The 21,555-nt window shown below is 39.9% G+C and overlaps 1 protein-coding gene across 2 annotated transcripts; it reads left to right on the top strand.

Moving 5' to 3' along the window:
- Positions 1–500: 500 nt before the first annotated feature.
- c16h18orf21 (chromosome 16 C18orf21 homolog) lies at positions 501–21,371 on the top strand. Of its 2 annotated transcripts, XM_056400067.1 has the most exons (6): positions 501–549; positions 742–778; positions 6,884–6,912; positions 7,698–7,918; positions 19,643–19,836; positions 20,166–21,371. In XM_056400067.1, exons 3-6 carry the CDS (start codon positions 6,894–6,896, stop codon positions 20,326–20,328), a joined length of 597 nt encoding a protein of 198 aa, XP_056256042.1. In that variant the 5' UTR covers positions 501–549; positions 742–778; positions 6,884–6,893; the 3' UTR covers positions 20,329–21,371. The 2 variants fall into 2 exon arrangements, with proteins under 2 accessions (XP_056256042.1, XP_056256041.1); XM_056400066.1 differs by lacking the exons at positions 501–549; positions 742–778 and adding an exon at positions 856–1,175.
- The last annotated feature ends 184 nt before the right edge of the window (positions 21,372–21,555 follow it).

Below are 21,555 nucleotides of genomic sequence, written 5' to 3'. Positions count from 1 at the left end.
TATTGTCACTTCACGTCTCTGCTCCACCGGGCTTGTGTCTGACCGGGCTGCTTCTTTTGATATCCGCACACCAGAGGGTACCCATCCGTGCGCACTCAGAAGGCTCTTCTACCTCCCTGCTGCCGCTGCTGCTTTAAAATATCCAATTTCACATTATGGCTCTCTTTCTCCCAACAGAATTCCCTTTCAGATCCGATGCATTAATTTCTCTGGATACAGCAGGAGTTTTACAGACTCAAACGATACCCTGGATCTTTGTCGGATGGCATAGGTTAATGTAGCCTATGTGTTTTTGGAGCTCAAGAAACCTGGTTTGTTAGTGCTCTGATATGCGCAGGATACAGCAATAATGATGTCAATATACCCCACTGCCGTCTAACATTGGTAATCCTAACTGTCCAATAAGATCTGAGGAATGACGACATCAAAGAGTATCTATTCAGTCGAGCTTGGTTGACTGCACTTGCGCTAATTTAATAACTTGTCATCGTTGGATATCTCAGAAAAAGAGCCATTAGTTTGTGTTTGAGGATTTAACTTTGACTGCAGGTAACATAGTAACATGACTGTGGACACACTGTGGATGTAACCTAATTCATGATAGGCTAGATCACCTGATCCCTAAAAAAGCCTTTAAAAGTTCATTTTAATTCAGACTCATAATGTACTCTTACGTTTACTGTTTTTTTTTTAATATATATCAATGTAGTTATTTAATTGAATTTTTGTCTGTTTTTTCAGGACCACTTCGCAGTAATGCATAAATCGGCTAACACAGGTAACCAAACCAAGCAGTTGTTCCGCAGTGCTTTTGATTGACTCCCTTTCCCACAATGCACCACAAGAAGCGTCAGAATCTCGTGACCCAACGTGGATTTCTGTCGTGTAGCAACCTAGCGGTAACGTTAGTTTTATCCATACCAAAATAACACATTTCCACACTCTTTAGTCGCTCTTTAACAGCTCCACTCGTGCGTGTGGACGCTGTTTTATCATTTGTTTCCAATTTGCTGAGCACGTAAACGAAGAAGAGGTTTGAACAGCGGAGTTTCACACGTCGTAGCAGGACACTGTTTGAAAATGAAGACAACTACCGACGCAAAATCTACCAACTTTCTGTTAGACGCTTCTCTGCTGTATAAAGAAACATGTCCGGAGCTGTCACGGTTCTTCCTGTAAGAAAGTTTGTTTAAAATCCTTCATGAATTGCAGTTTGACGGTTTAGCGCTTACTTTCTGTCCTATATTGTTGTAATGGCGATTTCTAGACGCTAGGGGGAAGAGCTCGACCAGTGTTAACGGTTTACTTCCTGTCCGGGAAATTAATTTTTTGTTGAAGGCGGTTGAAGGAAGTAACATTATACATTTTTTAAATTAATTTCTCCCGGAGTGGTGTCTAGAAACTTCCAATACCCCGAATGAAAAAATATATTATTTAAAAAATATTATGCTATACTAATATATTCTGTAGATGTTTCCACAGGAAGTCAGTGGTAAATAATGACTGGTGTGATTTAAGATTTCACTTTAGGTTCCCGTCTGTTACTCCTGTACCTACAGGGAACTTGACCGAATTTTGACAAAATATTAATTAAGCAGACATGGTAGTAGAGTGGTAGTAGTTTGTTATTTCATTTATTTACACATAAAAAATTATGAGTTTCATTTAGAAATTAAAAAATGACTAAACTGTTTTACTGGCGTGTTAACAAATAATGATGCTTATAGACCTAAAACAGTGTCAGAAAACATCAATGACAAATTTAATTGATGTGTAATACTACAAAAGACCTGTCAGTTTGAGAGGACTAACAGGAAACTCTGGTGGTAGAGCTCTGCTGTGATTGTTATTCTAATATTGAACTACTGTTCCAAGGGCTGAATATCATCAGGTATTTGAGAATTGGCATCCATCGTTTATCTTACTGCTATTTTTGTTGAATGGTTTATTGAAGTTGGACATGAGCCAGTTTTAAGTCCAGTGGCTGCTCTTGTGTAGGTGTTGTGGGTAAGTCTGTGCAGCATGTCTGTGCTACTGTAACAGACTTGACTGTCATTCAGTCTCATGCAGCTGTAGCGTGAAGCAGATTTCATTGGTGGAGTTACACTACCTTCCTAACAAGCATAAAAATGAGAGCAGTATGAAGAAAACAAAACTGTGAGCCAGGTAGTCTGTAAGCCTCTTTTTTCCCCTATATCCTTTTCATGGTTGTAAAAGGACCCATACAGAACACCAAATCTTTCCCAACGCACCAACTGTCTTTATCTAATTAGCCTCCTGTAGTCAAGTCTTTTCATTCCTATTAGAATAACACAATAGTAATTAATGCCAGTTTCTAATTTATTTGATTATTTACAGTCCACTGCTTCAGTTTTGTTGCTTCTGCCAAAATTGGAATCTATTCCATTTTCTTCTGATGGCATATCCCACACAGTGGTGATTGCCTTATTGTGTGGAAAGTGAAAGCCAAAAGTAATTTCTGAAAAAATCCACTTAAGCCTTAGTCAGAGAGAGAGAGAGAGAGAGAGAGTGAGTGTGTGTGTGTGTGTGTGTGTGTGTGTGTGTGTGTGTGTGTGTGTGTGTGTGTGTGTGTGTGCGCACGCGTGTCTGTGCGCGCGTACGCGCACGTGGACCATGCACACTTACAGGTGTACAGACTTGGGTGTTCAAATTTCTTTATCATGTGGATATTAATGAATCTAACAGGTGTAATTATGTGTGTGTGTGTGTGTGTGTGTGTGTGTGTGTGTGTGTGTGTGTGTGTGTGTGTGTGTGTGTGTGGCTCATGTTTGATTTGGGTTCCTGCCATGTCCCTGTATCCTCCAGCTTGTTTTCCCTTTCACCTGAGCCAGGAAATTTGTGGGCAGAACTATGAATGGAAACAAAACCAGAGGTTTTTATAGTAAAACCCAAGTCAGGGTCATTTTACGGATGCGTGAGCCCACTACTCCTTTAAGACAGTCATGGTTGACAGTATTGGCACCCCTGAATTTCCAGTACATAATTATGAATATCTTCAGAAATAAATGCAAATTAACCAATTTTGTATAACCACATTATTTTAATAACATGTCCAGGGTTACTGAAAAAAAAAAAAAAAAACCTTGTATAACAGTGACATGATAATACAAAACACAAAATATACCCGGGACACAATTATTGGCACCCTTCACCAGGTATTTGGTGGAGGGTGCTTCACCAAATATTGGTATTTTCCACTCATTGCTATGTGTACAAGCTCTTAAATTCGCAAGAGTCATTTTTGCAGTGGCAGATTTCATCTCTCTCCAAAGATTTTCAATGAGATTTAGGTCAGGACTCATTGCTGGGCAGTTTAAAATAGTTCTTACGACCATGACTGTACATTGATCTGTTCCCCAGATTCTTTGGCTATGATGAGCTGTGGTTATAGAGAACATTTTGACCACATTTAACTACGAGCAGCTGTCCAACAGGCAAGACACGAATCTAAATGTTTGGACACTGGTTGTAAGACCTGATTGGTTTCATGCCAAAGTGCCTGGCAGACAAGACACAATTAGCAGCCACATCCAAAATTTACACTTAGTGTGATGAGCTAATTAAGCCAGAGAGATAATATGGAGAGCATACTAGGAAGGAAATTACTGTTAAGAATTAATGTTTCAGATAGACGTCTTGGATGCACAGTCAATGAGTTAATTGAGTGGAAATGAAAATGTTTTTGTCATCATCCACTCAAATGGCTGGCATACGTGGTTGGTGTGTGTTGATGATGTTATTGGTCCCAATGAACCTCAGCGGTCTCTCTGTGTTCTGGGGGTTTCCAGTGTCCTCTCTTTCTCCAGTTATGGTTTTGGCTCATGCATCACTGCAGTGTTTGTTTGTTTCGTGGGTGCGTGTCATTGCTCAAACACACTGCTAAACATATTTGTTGGAGATCTTGTTACTGCCTTCTGCCACTGTCTTCACCCTCTGCCAGGTCAGTGTGTGTGAGTTGTGTGCGTGTATGTGCACGTGTGTGCGCTTGTTGTGTGTGAGCTGATGTCCCTTAATTGTGGCTCACATTGCCAGACTAGTGAAGTTGTTTTCCAGTAAGTTTGTAATCATAGTTCTGTGTCTAGTAACTAAAGCCTCACTGAGTGCTCTGATTACCAAAGTATGCAGGATGTCTGCTGGACAAAAAGTGTCATGATGTGTTGGTTTTTAAATAGCCTCCAGTGCTTTTGTTCATTATGTACCCAAGGTTTTTCTTCATACACGGCCAACATGTTTTCTCTTCTGATATCAGTGATTATCCAACATTAGCCATTAACTGGAACTTTGATTAATTAGTGAATATCTGTGTTGGGAAGAATTTAATGAAAGCAGAGGAGGGCTTTAACTGACTTATACAATCCGCCTGTTATTTTGTTAATTAATGAATTGATTGTTGTGTGGTTGTGTAAAATTTCAGAAAAATGCTCCTTATAATTTCTCAGAGACCAAGGTAATGTATCCAAATAACTTGTAACAGTCTAGCAACGAAAGATATTCAATTTACTGTTATGTATTTCAAACAGATGCTTCAAATCATAATATTTGAGGAGCTGGAATCAGTGATTGTTAAGCTGTTTTGTTTGAAAAATGAACAAAATGATTAATCACTTATGAAAATAGTTGCCAATTGATTTTGTCTTTCTGAGTAATTGTTTCAGCCATAAAGCTGTGGATGGAGGCGCTTTGATTTAATTGAACCCTTCTTTTCATCCATTTCATTAATACGACAGTCACTAACTTTTTTTTTTCTTTTTTTCTTTTTTTAAATCAATCACTATGTTTTTCATTCCTTCCACAATCACTGCCTTTTTGGGTCTACTATTCTCTCACCCCATTCATCCACCACTGGCTCTCACCTCCTCTCGTACTGTATCTCATCTTACGGCCTCTCTCCGCTGACGTCCTCACCCATACACCCAGAGCCCCAGACTTGGAGGCACCTGCTGGTCTCTTTCTCTGTCACATCCAGCTGATAAATGGGACCCTGCCAATCTGTGCTCTAGAGGGATACAGTATCTACAGTGTTCACCGATTGACACTGACCACACCACTGTCTGTGCCTGGCCACTGTGTCTAAATGTTTACAAGCATCTGTGAAGGTTTTTCAGGATTTGCCAGCAGCCGCACTGTTTTCCCTGATGGTAGCAATAATATGTTCATAATGCTCTTAATTTTGTGTGTTTTGCCTCAGCCAGCACTTCTGTCTCTAATTACAATATCACTCTGTAGCCAACACATTATGTCATAATGTCCACCCCCCACCCTTTTTGCATCTTCTGGGGCTTTTTGATAGCATCTCCCAGTTGTCAGCAGTCCGTGTGTAGAGCCAAATTCTTGTGTTCATCACCACAACTAAGTGTGCACTTAAAAGGAGAAGCATGACAAGTATGTTAATAAGATTAGTGGAAGAGGTCTTTGCGGTGTACAGTTTCTGAGAGCTGGCTCATCAGGGGAGCATTAGGAAGGGAGGGCGCAGGAAAACAAATTTTCTCAAGAATCCAGCTTCTTTACATTCAAGTCTTTAGTGGTTTGTTCATAGCTTTTTTAACAGGAGCTTTTTCAGAGGGTTTGCTTTTGTTAGTACTTTCAGGAAATTAAAAATATGTTTTATTTAGTCAAAATACATTCATCACTGGTGTCAAGTGGATCTAATGAGCACTGATTATCAATAGTGAAGCAGCCACTTCAGGAAATGTATTCAAAACCTGCAAAACTTTCTGAAGATTACTTTTCTATCAGCTAAGAATAATGAAAAAGGCTTTCTGAATGACAAGCAAAAGTGTCTGGGGAATTGCCCAACATCCATGAGTCATTATCAGTCCTCTACAGAGTCACAATCCACCACGCCAGCTTCGCTCAGCGTCTCTTCATTCCCAGCATTTTCTGACAGGGCTTCTATATAATATGACAGTTTAATCCAGTCACTGATTATTAAATTGGGGGGGCGGGGGGGTCAAGGGAAAGTGACTCAGACTGTGGGATGAGTGAGTGGAGCTGCATCCAACATCAACCTGCAGTGTGATGCACCATTTCACATACGGGGTGATTGAGAGTGCAAGTGGAGAGTGACAACAAACGTCTGCTGCCAGCCGCCACCGCAGCAGCCAGCGGGTCAACTCCAGATTAAGTCTCTCCCTCCTCTCCATAAACAGCCAGCCCTGTTCCTGTCTCTGTCCCTGCCACACGTGCTGCCGGACAGCAAATTTCCCTTCATTGATTTAAGCCTGCAGCTAATTTTAGGGTGACTTAGCAGTGGCTTAGTTGAAATGTTGGCAAAAATATCTGATTGCGAGAGTTCCAAAACTGGAGGCAGCCTAGCAGGAGGAGGGGGGCTTTGAAATGGTTTGGAGAGTTGCCCTATATTGTTTGGGAGAGACCTATTTGCTTTTCCGGTTGCATGTTTTCCAATACACAAAATGGGAAGGGCTTTCTGTTTTTTTTTTTTTTTTTCCAAATTGGTGTTTCCATATCTTAATGGATCTATTTGCATGGATGTATTTTAATAGAATTCTTAACTCCGAGATTATTTCACTAAATTATTTAAACTGATAATTATGTGGAAGAAAATTAGTCCAAATATTCTCTTAACTCTTAAGCTCTTAACTTGTTTATGACATTGTTCCAGTGTGAAAGGAGCTGTTCTATTGCAAATTGACAAGGGCATTTTAAAATACACAAATGTGCATGTTGAATTATTTATAAATGATTTTCTCCAGTATTTTAGAGCAAACCAACCAGAAACTTTATCTTTTAAAGAGAAGATATTATAATTTTTAAGATTAAATCCCACTTACAAATTACTTTCACTCTCACATATAAATCTCTCCTCCAGTGTCTGATCTTCTATCATCTTTTTCTTCCCTAGGCAGAGGCCTATGAATGCCACTGTGAATGGTAAGTTAAAAAGCCTGTGCATCCTTAAAGAAACTCCATTTTAATTTATAACTTCATTTTGGCATGTTTTCATCAATCATGCCCTGGAGTGTAATAGTCATGTAGAGCAATAGTAAGTAGGACCTTGTCACCGGTTTGTCAAGGTTGATAAACCTCACTAAACCCTTAGCCAAACACACTGAGTCAGCCAGCTGTCTGTGGCAGACTGCCTGATGGGATCACACACACAATCGTAAACACACACAGACACATGCCAGCTAAAACCACATCAATAGGTAGTGGTGCTATTTAGTAAGGCTGTTCAGGCTTTTCTCCTCCAAATAACACCAGGACTGGTCCCAAAGAGAGTAACATGGCATTTGTTCATTGGTCCATTTGGAGAACTTAATTGCTTGTTGCAAGAAATGATAATGTGACTTATGAAGTCTGGATGTTGAGAGAATAAACAGAATTTTGCAAAATGTTGTTTGGGAATGACAAATATATTGCAATCCAGATTGTTTTTCTGTGGATATAGAAAGATGAGACGTTGTAATGAAGTTTTAGCACAGAATCTCTATGCAGCTGCTAAAATGATTATTTCCGACATTGATCTTTCAACTACTTGTCTTAAACAGATATTTCCTTGCGTTTTTGCTTAATATGCTCACATAAAGGGTTGGAAAACAATTAACAAACTCATTCTCAATCTACCTGGGTATTCTTTTGTTGAAAAGAAATATGCATGACTGCACCAGAATATTTGCTGACAGGTTTTATATAATTTGTCTCTTCCCTCTTCTCAGCACCACCGAAGCAGAAATGCCCCCGTCTGTTGCAGAACACCTTGGTGTGTCCGTACTGTTATCAGTGGCTGCAGCCTGACAATCACCGGATGCGACTGCGGCCCAAGCAGCGTCCATCAGCACGGGTGCAGAGCATCCTGCGTAGAAAGGCCCGGGGGAAACGACTCAGCTTGGTGCAAAAAAATCTGCTGCATCACTTCCAAAAGTCCTCCTCAGTACTGGTGAGAAGACAAAACGCTACAACCCCACAGACCTGGTTGTACTGCACTGCAGCATATTATCCTTGCAGAAAAACATCATGGTTGAATGCTTGATCTGTTGTCCTCTGCTGTAGAAGTGTTGAACTAAGGGGAGGTTTAGATGGAAGGATGGTGCGGTGGTTTTTATAGCCTGACTTCAGTAGGAGTTTTGAGTCAGATGCTGTTATTGGTATTTAGGAAAAACACATGCTGGAAAACGGTAATTTCATAGTTTATTATTTACCTCAAGCAATTTGTGTGTTTTAGGTCGTTTTTTTTTTAAATTTTTTAAATATATATTGTTGGTAATCCTGGAGTCAAGCCTCTTGCGTAGTCTTTGAGCTGGACACTTACTCTGTAACTGGTGTTGACGTCTGACCTATGAAGGAGCTAAGACATAAACACATTTCCAAGTGGTGATCAAAATGTATCACATTATTATTTATTATAACTTCAACAAGCTCTTTGTTGTCTCTTGTTGTTGTTGTTTCTAGCCGTTGTTGCTCTTAAGATTGATGAAGGCATTTGTATTCATTTCACAGAAAGAGTCTGGTTTCATTATGGTGCTCCACTCATCGTTACAGCCTTTACAGTGATCCCATTAAGCTTAACTGTAAGAGAACTAATGTTGCCAGACTGTGCCTTGTCAATACTCACCCTGTTCCCTCCCACTGCCCCCAAAATTGTTATAGTGGTCCTTTTTGTCTTTCCTCTTAATGGATAGCACCAGTCAGAAACAACTTGGAAAGCTTATTTTGGCCAGCACCCATCCACTCCACTGATAAGCCCATTTAGATGAGGAAACTGGCGGTGGAGCTTGTGGCATCCCCCCTCGCATCAGAGAGCAATGATAGGAGAGAACCACTGGAGAGCCTCTCTGGTGATCTGACATCAACCCTAATGAAGAGCAGCCCGAGTGGAAATGCTGCTGCTGCTGCCTCATTAAAATCTGGTTGGGCTCGTTTAGTATGCAGGTGTCCCAGGTATTCACTGCACAAAGCACTCTGAACCCACTCTCCACTATATGTCTGTTGACTCTGGAGGCAAAGAGGCAGACGAAGATGGAGTGAGGGAGCAGGAATACAAAAAGGTAGCGAGAGACATGGAGGAGAATAACAAAGGAACAGAAAAAAATAAATAAAAAAAAGACGATGATAATTAGAATATTCAAGAGAGTGGAAAGTACATAGAAAAAGGTGAACAGGAAAAGTCAAATGATGGGAAAGGATAGGAAATGTGCTAACAGTGGATACATGACCTTTTTGATAGTGTTATGTAATGCTGTGTGGTGTCATGTCACATCGACCTTGAGAAAGAAACCATCTAAAAAACATCCAACTAATAGTTTTCGAAAACTCAATACATACATAAGAAGTTACACCTCACCCAGTTACAGCAACTGCTTGACATGACTGAGCTGACATCTGATTAATGTTGTTTAATATTGATGGGAAGCTGGGAAGATTTCTTAATAAACGCAATATACTACATATATAATAATATAATATATAAATAATAACTACAAAACGTTACACAAATGACATGAGAATAAGCTGACTAAATAACGTTGCTCTCACTCTTAACTACAACCGTTCTGGTTATTCTGAAACAAATTTCTCCATTTATTCATATATGACACAATACAAATAAGGTTATACCTACTTTAACAAAGGATTATCAGGTAAATCTTGGCCCCTCAAACTGTTTTTTTTTTTTTTTTTAAATGTGATGCTACGGTGACTTCCTGTTTACATAGTTGATAACTTTTAATTGGACGGTGCTTCAGAGGATGACTAGCTGCCAATTTACACAGTACTAAAGTCTTTACTAGCTAAGGCATTTTTTTGTAGTTTAGATGGTGCAACCCAGTTTAGTAAATCACTAGCTCGAAACTAACTTGTAGCTACTAACTGTAACTACTAAGAAAAATTTTTAATGGTGGATTTATGACTAGCTAGCTGACTAGCAACCAAATCCATAAACTATACCTGTGTTTTGCTCTCCTATGTAACGTCTGACACGTCACACTCAGTGAAACATAAATATATCGTGTGTTGTACACGAAGGGGCCTCTCTCTCGGCCGTGACTCTGCAGCTCTGCTCTTACTCATTTGTCAACAGTGTTTTGGTCATCACGGGGAATGTTGATGCTTGTTCATCACGTGACTTCCTAGTAAACCAATACACCCTGAACATGTCCTCCAAGGTATTTTTACCCTGTGTTTTCATGGTCACTCGCCCGTCATAAAGTGGAGGGGCAACAAGTCAAGCCACATGTGAGAGACGGCATACACCTGTGCTCGGCAGAAGAGTGAGAGCGAGGCGATACCCTTAAAATGCAGAGTTGTGGAGCAGAGAGATAAGAGAGGGAATGCAGAGTGCTTCTTTGCTTCTCTGGCTCCATGCTGATGAACAGAGCACAGCAACCCTGCCAGGGAGAGAGGCTCAGCACGAGAGCCTGAACAAAGAGATTAGCATCCACTCCTCTCCTCCTTAAAGAAAAAGATGTGGGAGAATCAGAAGTAATGTGTGTGTTTTTTTTTTTTTATAATTATCGTGCCATTTATGTCATTTATGAGAAGATGGTTTTTCATATTTTAACTGTATGAAAAAACATAGTCCACAGATCTTGAAAACTCCCTGATAATTTAACCACAAGACTTTAATTTGTTAGTGGCTCATCATTCATTTCTGTGTTCCAGAGTCGAGTGTTATGGCACACAATATTCTGCTCTTCTTACTGTCAGTCACGTGACACTCACAGGAAGCAGTGAAGGGTTTATTGGAGAAATAAGCAAAACAAACTGTTGTATAAATTTATTGCCGCATTCATTCCTTTTTGTGTGTGACGTGAGGTAGATGTTTATTTAAAAACGAGGTGTGAGTATTTGCAGACGCAGATATCTGTGTTTGCTTGAGTTCCCGATGTTCTTTCGAGTGTCAAAACACTTCTGGGATCATGCTGCGGATGAGAGGTGTTATGGAACACTTTGAAGAGCTTGTTGTTGTTTTTTTTAATCTGGATTAGTTTAAATTGTTGATCAACACCACATTTCATTCACAAAGTCTTTCCAGCTTTTGTGAGTGAAATATTTTGTGTTCCAAACAATTGGTATACTGCGTACTACTATTTACTGTACTTGAATAGTTCATACATACTGCACACTACTGCACTCTATGTGTATTGAATTTAAGGAAGTGTCCCTGTCTTAACTAAATATAAGTATAAAAGCATCAGACAAACAGAAACACATGACCAGGAGATGCATATTCACACTCACACATGAACACTGTACAGTATTTATACTCCAGGGTGTAAATCCCTTCCATTTCACACCATATTGCTCTCCCTTTAGGATGTTCTGCCCTCAGGATGGATTCCTCAGCCCTGTGAAGTTGTGTCATAGAGGTACTATTAATCGGGTGTGTTTGTGCATGCAGACCAGGTTATCTAGCAGTGGTTATGGAAATAAGTTGGATTGTAGCCCCTCAAGAGAGATAAAGACCCTAAATGGAGCGAAGGACAGCACACTCTCCTCCTCCTTCATTCTTCCATTCTCTCTCCTTGTCTGTAGATTTATACTTCCCAGCAGGCTTGTTTGTTACTAGAAAAAAAGGACACAGTTCTAGCTTGTCCTTGGTTATATACAGTATATTCATGTTTTGTTTTATTTGGAATGGCTCTATTTTCAAGACAGATGCATAGACATGTTCACTGAGTGTGCTAGTCACAATGCCATTTGCTGACAACACTTCTTTTCAGAATAAAAGATGAACAAGAAAAATAAAAAATAAACAAAGTGACAGAACATAAGTGGTTGGAAAATCGCTCCATTTTCCCAGAAGGGCCATTTCTTTCTGACATGAGTCCAGCCTCTCTTTGTAATTTATGTCTCCACTTCTTCTTGACCTCACTGACCACCTCTCATCCCCTCATCCCATATTCTTCCGTTTTTCCTCACGTTCTCCAATCCCTGTCATTCTTTTTACCACAACTCATGACCGCCCTCCTTCCCCCCTCGTTTTATCCTCATCTTTCTCCTCTCCTCTTTCCATTCTTGGCCATCTCTTCACCACATCCCTCTGTCATATTTATCTTTACGGGACTAATGCTGCTGGAGAATGTGCCTCTTGAGATGACAGGAAAGAGGAGACAGCGATGTCTGGATGGCCTCTGGATGGTGCTTTGCCTGTTGGCTCTCAGGGAAGAGGAAAAAGCTCCACCAGGGGTTTTGACACCTCAAGGGTAGGCAGCGAGTGTCAGGATGACAAGAGGGGGAGGGTTGTGTTGGGGTAGAGAAAGGTCAGGAGGGAATGTGGAACAGCAACAGTCATGGGCAACTGGCCTTGAGCTTTTTTTTGAGACAAACAAAGGAGGCACGCTGGGACTTACACTCACTTATGTCTCACGTGTGTAGGGATTTAGAAGTGTGTGCTGAAGTATTTTTTAAAAAATGCACCATGTAACGCACACCTACTCAGAATGCATGCATGTTCGTTTGTTTTCTTCCGACACACACACACACACATACTCAATAATCCTTGGGCTAGGATCAGATGCAGTTTCAACTCCCTGCTGTCATCATGTTTGTAGCCCAACTCTCAAGCAGGATAAACCCCATAGAGAGAACCTGATGCCACACCATAACAGCATGTCATCTCTCAATTAGCCCCTGTGTCTCACTTCATTTCGTTTCATCGGCACTATTAAAAGTCTACTCTGGAATTTGGCAATCCCTACTGTTAGTTTAACTGTAAACTAGCAGTAGTGCCAAGGTTTGGAAGGCGCCACTGTTTGGATCCTCATTCACCAGTATTTACAGTATATTCCTTTAACTGATCAGCATGTGTGCACATCAGTGGTATTCATCACAAATCTGTTATGAAGTCTTTAGTCATTAGCTGTTTTGTTTAGTTTTGAAACCCGCAAAACTCCGAGCAGCTGCAGCACACCTGGGTTGTCCAGGTGTGTCCTCGGGTAAAAGACATTTTTTAAATTGGAGTTCTACCTAGTACCGTCAAATAATTTAAATGAACATTTTAGTCAGTGGAAACATTTATTTTGCCTAATACTACTAATGAATAAGCCATCAAGCAGGATTAATTTCGTAAATAAATTCAAACCATGATTTCAAGCTGATAAAGCCTCCCCAAGATAATATGTTATATCTGAAAGAACTTTATCAAACTTTTTTTAGAGGCATCAAAGATCTCATATAATTGACAAAAGACTCAAGGCATCATGAATAACATATTATTCTTACATCTAATTTGGCTAACTGGATAAATCCTGCTGTTTGGGGGCTATGGATAAATCATCAGTTGAAACCTTGATATCTTTCCTCCAGCCTGTTTTGTTTTGAGGCAAACCTAGCGGTGTGATGCAGGATGAAATGTGACCTTTATCACCGCCGGCGGAGACAGAAAAAGAGGGAGAAACAGATATGACATCATTTTAAAATGGCACTGTGTAGCAGCTCCGCATTCAGATCAGGTGTCTCTGTGTATTTACTGGGCAGTCGGCCTCCAGACAGAGTGACTAAATGGTTGCCAGCACCATCACAGTGCAAGGCCATAGTTAGAGGAAAGTTTACACTGCTTGCCTCGTATTGATCCCCCAACTGCTCTTCTGCTTTCAGCATTATTGTGTCGTATTGATGTGCTCTCAAATGACTTTTGCACACAATGCATGCAGATGTTCATGCTTTTGAACGCACGCACACACAGAGTGATTCTGAAAACTCTGACACACAATCGACACGTAACACCCGCTTACTTTGTCAGGCTTATGTTCAATTCAAAGGCTCTTATAGGCGCCTAATTTGGTCTCTCACCTTGTTAGAGGGCTCATCTTCCTCCTCTTGGGTGGTATCGTACTGCGAAGGTCAAACTAATCAACCCACGCTGACCTCTGGCAGCAGAAAGAGAAAGACAGGAAGGGAGGTATTTATGGCGCAGGGGCTATTTATAGACAGAAGGGTCCATCTGCAGAATCGATTTATGTGGGTCTGCTAGTGTTTGTGTGTCTGTGTGCCATTTCCACTATTTCACATGCAATTTAACTTTTAATTCTCAGAACCAATGTTATTTTTGAGAGTCATCTCAGGGTGTAGGATTGCATGTCACATGGTGGAATGTATGTTTCTGTAAGAAAAAATAAATGTGAAAGGTCTGGAAAGGTTTCTGTGTTGATTAGGTTCAGACTTGTTTAAAATTGTTAAACTCACAAGACTAAACTCCCTTGTCTCATTTCTCACAATATTAAGTCACATACAGTCAACTGAGTTTCAGCTAAACGATATAAAGCTGCACAATCTCACTGAGAGTTGTCAAATTTATGAACTATTGCTGAATCCTTTGATGAATAAAAGCTCAGACTATTATTCATGCTCATTCATGTAAACTGAGATGGGATGCGTGTCAGAGCTCATAAATTAAAGGATGACTGCTGATTTGTTGGCATGCAAGTGAGCCCTGACTGCTTTTCAAGCTTTCACTGCAGACACACATGAGAATTAGCAGGTTTATTCTGACTTCAAAATGGCATAAAGAAGCCATAAATAGCTGCTGTTATCGAGGTATATAATGATTGCATGTTGTCTCTTTTTATGATTTAGTAGGTGCTGACATTCCATGTGCATGCCGGATTGCGAGAGCTAAATATCTGTGATATATGTGTGCAGGATCAAGGTTAAGTGTATCTGTGAGTGTGGCTGTGTGTGTGGGTTCACATTTCCCGTTGAACACAAACACAAGCATGCAAATGTTGTAAGACAGAAACCAGGCTTCTCTTATTGTTTAGACGGGAGTAGGGTGAAAGGTCAAGGCTGACCAGGTGAGAGAATATATTCACAGGTCAGAGGTTTTGCTAGATTGCTATTCGCTATGTTTCTTGAACAGTGGATTTCATTTAAATATTGGAATCACAAGTGGTGTTTTTTTCCTCTGACCGTATGGTGAACTTAGATTTCCCAAACAGAAATTCGAGTTTCTGCAAAAACTTATTGTCCTTAATATTCCCCCAGCTGTGTATAGGTGGTTGTTTATTCTCTTCATACCCTGAAGCTCCAACATGTCGCCGCTGCCATATGTTTGACTGACCACTGTGTAGGTCTGTCTGCTGCCAGGACGAGCAGCCCAAGATGAGGAAATGAAATCTCTCTGTGGCACCAGCTCACGTGTGCCCCTCTAAGTGCATACACTACATGTCAAAGGATTAGCGTAAATTAAATGGGTACACGTGATGGGTGGGATTTTCATTTCAGGTTCCCATGATCTCTCATCACTATGCAGCAACCATACCATACATGTTGTTTCGGAATGGACAGAGTCACTTTGTCGACTCTTTCGTATTGTCGAACTTGGTCCGATTAGTCTCTCCGCTATGCTTTTCTGTGCACGTGCACATACATATACCTTCACTGGGTAAAGGTTTCCTTTCTTAGAGCCTGTGATATCAGCGCCTCAGCTCAGGCCAGCTGATGATAGTGGGACCAGGACAAAAGGATAAACAGCATGAGGTCATTCTGTCTGTAAACATCCATCTGCAGCCAGCTGTCTGTCTGTCTGTGTTTGATCCACTTCACCATGAACCCAACCTCTTGTTTTGCTAAGGTGTTTTTTTTTCTCTCCTTGGCAATCATTGGACAGTCGCCTCAGTTCAAATCAGTAAAATCTAGGCTGTCACCTAAAAGTCCACAGACCTGATCACTTACAATATGTGTTACAACTGAGATGATGTTTATAACTTGGGAACAAATAGTTTTTGTTTGAGGATTTGACACCAGCATCCTGTTTAGGTTTGATTAGATGAACCTTTAATGATCCACAGGAGGAAATTGGGTAATTGTAGTAGGAAATGACAGAAGGTGTGGATGGAAAGGTTCTAAATAACAATAAAGCAAGTGCAGTGTGAAATGGAACAACACTATTCATCACTACACTTATCGAGGCGGATAGATGTAGACATAAACAGGAATGTGGTGAAAATTGGAATGATGCAGTGTACAAAATGTTCGATATGTCACAGGCTCTGCATCATTAAATGTAAAAAAAAAGAGTGTTTCTTTTCACTTTTCATGTTATCACATGCACAGAAGACTAGACACATGACATAAGTTATAGATGTTGTGTGAATTTGAATATAGTACTTCCAAATTCCACTTTCAGTCTGTCACTGACTTTGCTAAAAAAAAAAAAGGAGTTTCTCTAAAAACAAAAACCCCAGGTTCAAATTTTAAAATCTTAATGGATGAATAGTAATGCATTTTAGCCTTTTATCAAAAAATTTTTTCTTTACATTTCCATCTATTTTAAGACAGCTTTAATGATGTCAAAAATATGTTACTGTCATCTGACCTTGCAGTTGTGAGCAAGAAGTGTTGTAGAAATCCTTCATGTTGATGCAAACACAGACTCAGTTTTCCAAGTATACATTTTTCTAAATGCAAGAAAACCAAACAGAGTTTTCCCCAGTTGTTTGTGACTTACAAATAATACATATTATAGTTCAAATATCAGTTTTAAACGTGAAGTAGTGTTAATGTTAGTTATAGTGGAGAGTGGCGGACACATTATGAATTCAGTGTTGGGCTTGAGGACACGTCAGTAGGATAGATATTTCATCCTTCACGTGAACCCACATCCTCCAGTGGAGTGCCACTCTATCCATTATAGATCACCTCTGTTTCTCTGAAATACCTCTTTATGATCAGAAAGTGGTGCCAGTGTAACATCCTTTGCCATGTCTTTGTAATATTAATGCATTTTTCTTGGCTGAAGACACAAAGAAAAGCCTGCACACTGTGTGTTCCTGAATAATAAGCTTGAACATCTTTATAGTCTCCAGCTAACTTTTACCTTAATATGTTAAATACACTCGCTTCCAGCTTTTTGACTTGTTATTTCTTTTTATACAGCAGTTGTGATCATAATAGGTTAGAGCTTTGCTGAGATTAGAGGAGTGCCAGTTATTTCAAGTTCAGAAGAGATAATGAGTTTGATGAAAAGGCTTTTACTATTGAGTGTTCTTTTTTTAGGATGAAGCTCCATCTGCTGAAATAGAAGCTTGCCTGTTTAGAAGTTCGACAGAAGTTAGTTTTATACCACTTCCTTGATCACAGTCAGGAACCATACAGGACACAAAACCTAAAATGCTTACCTCATGCATAGAATAGATGGTTTACTGTTTAGACTGCAGAATAACCTCGCTGCGTTAATTCGGTCATGATTGAGCAAAAACAGCTTTTTAATGATCAATACAACAGTTTTGCTGAAATGTATTGGGTATCCAGCTCTGAAGCTTCTCTTATATATGTTGAAAATTAAATCTGCAGACTTACCTGTGTTATATTCATTTTTACCTTTACAATATAAGGAAATAATTTCATATAACACAAGTCAAAACTACCACCAGCAAACATTTTTAATGATGATCACAATGGTTTGCGAAGTGTTTTCTCACAGCATTTCATCCAGTGCTTCATATGCGGCCTGCACTGAACTCCTCAATAATTCAATATTGTCATTTATCGGCTTGAATTTAGTGTACATAGACATAGATAGAAATGATTTAAATTTGATTTACCCTACAGAAACAAGGCCATGATATATTCTACGAGGAAAAGAATTAAATGGAAAAAATATATAAAATGTTTATCTTAAAGGATTTCAAACACAACTTTCAGCCATATCTTTCTTTGTTTGGATTTGCTTGGATAAAGTTCAGAATTTTTTTTTTTTTTTTGTCCTGTTGATTTTTATTTGCAAACAAGGACGTGTCCGGATGAGTCACTGTTGAAAAGTAGCAGCAGAGTGCTGGCTGTCTCACAGATGAGTTGACCCTTTTTCTCTCTGCATTGGTCAGTCCTCCTTTGAGCCACACCCCTACTCAAAGATAGGTGGGTCGGTTGCTGGGCTTGGTCTGTATAAAGCTGGACGGGCGGGCTCATGTGGTAAACACTTCACACACTGTCACATAGAAAGAAAGAGGAACTCAGTCCTCCTGGTGCATCGAAACCCAACTCTCCAACAGTCGCCAACAGACACCTGTCAGAATCTGAAATGGCTACGTTCGTGTCGGTGAGTTTTCCATCTCATCAGCATTTAGGACTGTCAGCAGCTTGGCTCAGACCTGCTGACCTCTGCAGTGGTGGTCTGTTTAGACCAGTTTTAACCTTGTGCAACTCTGGAGGGCTTGTGCCACTGATGGGACTTAAGTGACTGACGGTTTGGAGGAGTGTTGAAGAGTTCGTAATTGACGCTAAATAGCTCTTAAGAGTTTGTATTGCATTTTCTACAGGAAAAGGAAGGAAGGAAGAAAGTTTTCTTAAGGAAGAAAAGTGTAACAGGCTGTTTGTTAAAGAGCTTAATTCTTTACTGGAGTAAAAAAAAAAATGACTACAAAAAACCTCAGTCCTTGTAATTAGTTTTGTGCTTAGTGTCAGCTCATCACTGGGATAATGTGTTTGATGGTGTTTTGCGTGTGAATACTGGACAGCAATTGAATAAGAGCATCTGCCAGATGTTGTAAATGTAAAAGAGTGAGTGTGGCGATTACCAGAGCAGGTTTGAATTATCTGTTTGGGAATGGACCTTGGTGTCTGTGGATTTGTGCTTTATTTAGTTCCTATGGATTCAGCAGTCATCAATCAACCTACGTGACAGATTTTTACTGTAGTTTGTCCCAGTCATAGTCTAGTTACAGCCACTATACCTTTTTTAGGACACAAGACAGTTGGAGGTAGACGTCTGAGATGCCAATTGTTGCCTTCAATCACGAGAATCTCATAAACATGACAGTTGTGCCTCATAACTCTCACAAGTCTCTGCATGCTTTGCCTTATATAGAGTCTCATAATTGTTTGTTTGCATGAGCATGTGTAATCTGTGTCAGAAAATTGCTTTGAATTTGCTCATGTGAAGTGAGGTGCAGTAAACTCAGCTGAAGTGTCAAAGTAATTGTATTTAAACATGGTTCATAGGGTAGAGCTGCCTGACGACTCTTATAGCATCCATACCCCGAATAGGTGAACCTGCATGGCAACAGCCCCTCCTCGCCCTCTCATAGGCTAAAGGCACAGTTTCCCATCCTGCTTTAACTAATCCAGTTATTTTCATAACCATACAAACATTCAAAGGTAAAATAATCATGGGGATGTTTGGCAGTGCCGATGGGAAGAGTCTCAGCTGTTAAGTGGATCATGTCCCGGTCGTGAAATTGCTTCCTGGACACCATTGTGAACTATTCCTCAGCTGTGAGATGCAATACATGTGCTTGACATCTGTGAGGCTTTGGGCTGGCCTGCGTCACCCAGGGCATAGGAGCAGTGCTCATTACAGCCCCCTTGACTGCCACAACCACAGCTTGTCCTGCTCGCTGTGTCCCTGGAGTCAATCTGTTGCTGCAGTCCCTGTCCAGACTAATTCATAACAAACTCTTGTGTGACCCAGAGAAAGTCAGACAGCGGTGGCAATACTGGGTTTGATAAAAAAAATAATAGCTAGAATTACAAAAGAACATAGATCTTAGATTTACATTAGAGTAGTTTCAATCACCTTTTAGAAATCCTGCAAGAGTTTTTGCAAAGTATCTGTAGTTGGGATACTGTGTATGCCTTCACGTCAAAACCTAATTATGTATCAGAGGAATATAGATGCAGGGCATGCAATATTAATGCATATGCTCCTTTCCTCTCCTTTTTCCAGATGGCCACCTGCCACACTTGCAATAAGACATCCAGACACAAAGGAATGAATAGGGACTTTATAGCTACCCTTGCTAAGACCCACAGCACCCCAGGGAGCGCTGGCAAACACAAGACTCCACAATTAACCAGCAGATCCAACTCGACTACCCCCAAGACTCCTGGCAAAGACAAGACACCTGTTCATACACCAAGGTAAGATTGCTGGTATTAATATCTCCTGAGCTCTAACCTTCCTCGACTGAACTCGGGAGGTGTCACAGACATCCGAGAGGATGATGCGTCAGGCATGTTAGCATTTAAATGATTAAGTTTCTATTTATTCAGCATTAAGCTGCAGTTAGTTGTATGATTGGTACGTGTTGGTATTCATTCTTGCCAGATCATATACTTGTTGACAGTACACTTTTAACATTTCCTGCCAACCAACAAAATCTCAGGTTACTGTATCTTAATTCTTCCTTTCTCCCCCTCTTTATATCTCCTTTTCCTCCCTCACCAAATCTCTCTTTCTCTCCCTGCAGGTCCTCTATGTCCTCTAACACTTCAGGGTCAGGCTCATCTTCCTCCAAGCCTCCATCTAAACCAAAAAATTGGGTCGTCCAGCGTCTCAGCAAGATTCTCATGCGAGAAGACAACCCAGGCAGCAAAAAGGGGGGCTTGAAAGATTTTCTTTCCTCACTTTGAGTGTTTTTTATATTCTTATATAAAAACAAGGGTTTTGACCGTGTTGTAACCTGTTTACACCCAAGGCTAAGGGGGAACTAAAGACAGTAACTTGGTTTCCAAGCCCTTGTGGGAATGGTTACAGTTTGGCTACCAGCACAACTATTGCTGGGCTGTTTGGCATGGCACTCCTGAAATCCTGAAGTGCAGAAATTAGGCTGGTTATTTCACCTATTAATCAGGGTTATTGCATCCTCTGCTGAGCCTGTCAGAGCAGAATGCTTCTTTTGTCTAATTTAGCACATGCCTCTTATAATCTCCTAAATTGGGGATATTACTGTGAGTGGAATGTTTGAGGAATTATTCGGTAGTTATCAAATGGCTGAAACATCACAGGAAAGCCATCTTTGTTCTGTGGTGGTGTTTGTGGCATGATGAGCTGGTTTACATGCCAATATCCTTTCATTTTTGATTTTTTTTTTATTCTAAAGTTACAATTATACATTTATATGATGAATATGAAACTATTTGGTATTCATACTACTTGATGTTGAAACTTTTGTATTTGAATTTATTTACTCACTTTATTTTTTGGCCCTCTCCAGATGTGTCTGTGTATTTGTGATGGCTCTGGCGAAACATGACAGATTTGATACACTATTTAACATTTTTTTAATTGCATACAAATGATTTTGAGAGTGTGCAAGTCACCAATGAAGATATTTGTGATTATTATCTAAAATGGGACTCATCAGTTGTTGTTTACATTGAATAGGCACATTTGCCTAAAACCTGTACACAAAGACTTACTGACAATACCTATTGTCAAGGCTTTCTTATATATATTTTCTTTGGGTATGTTGTTTGTGAATGGTTACTCTTTTCATCTTTATGTTAAGAGCAGGAATTTAAATATGTCTACTGAATTTTGTACTGCCTGACTACCTACCTGTTGTTCATTAGCTGTTCAATGTACAGTATGTGTTTAAATCCTGAAATACCTCACATTTGTATTCCGCCTACATCTTGATTCTCTGAAATAAAAACCTTTTCAGTCTGTGAAACTTTGCTGTTTATCCGTACTTGCTGTGAACGTTTGAAATAAGTGCTGTAAAAATTTCTTATATTGCAACCTCAGTACTGCAATGTTCATATCCATATCTAAGCAGTTATGGATATAAATTATCATTATTATCATGAATCCAGCTGAATTTTTTTTTTTTTTTGGCATTAAGTTTTAGCTTAATT

The sequence above is a fragment of the Seriola aureovittata genome, chromosome 16 (genome assembly GCF_021018895.1).
Source record: "Seriola aureovittata isolate HTS-2021-v1 ecotype China chromosome 16, ASM2101889v1, whole genome shotgun sequence".
Lineage (NCBI taxonomy): Eukaryota > Metazoa > Chordata > Actinopteri > Carangiformes > Carangidae > Seriola > Seriola aureovittata.
This window is presented reverse-complemented; position numbering and strand designations above follow the sequence as displayed.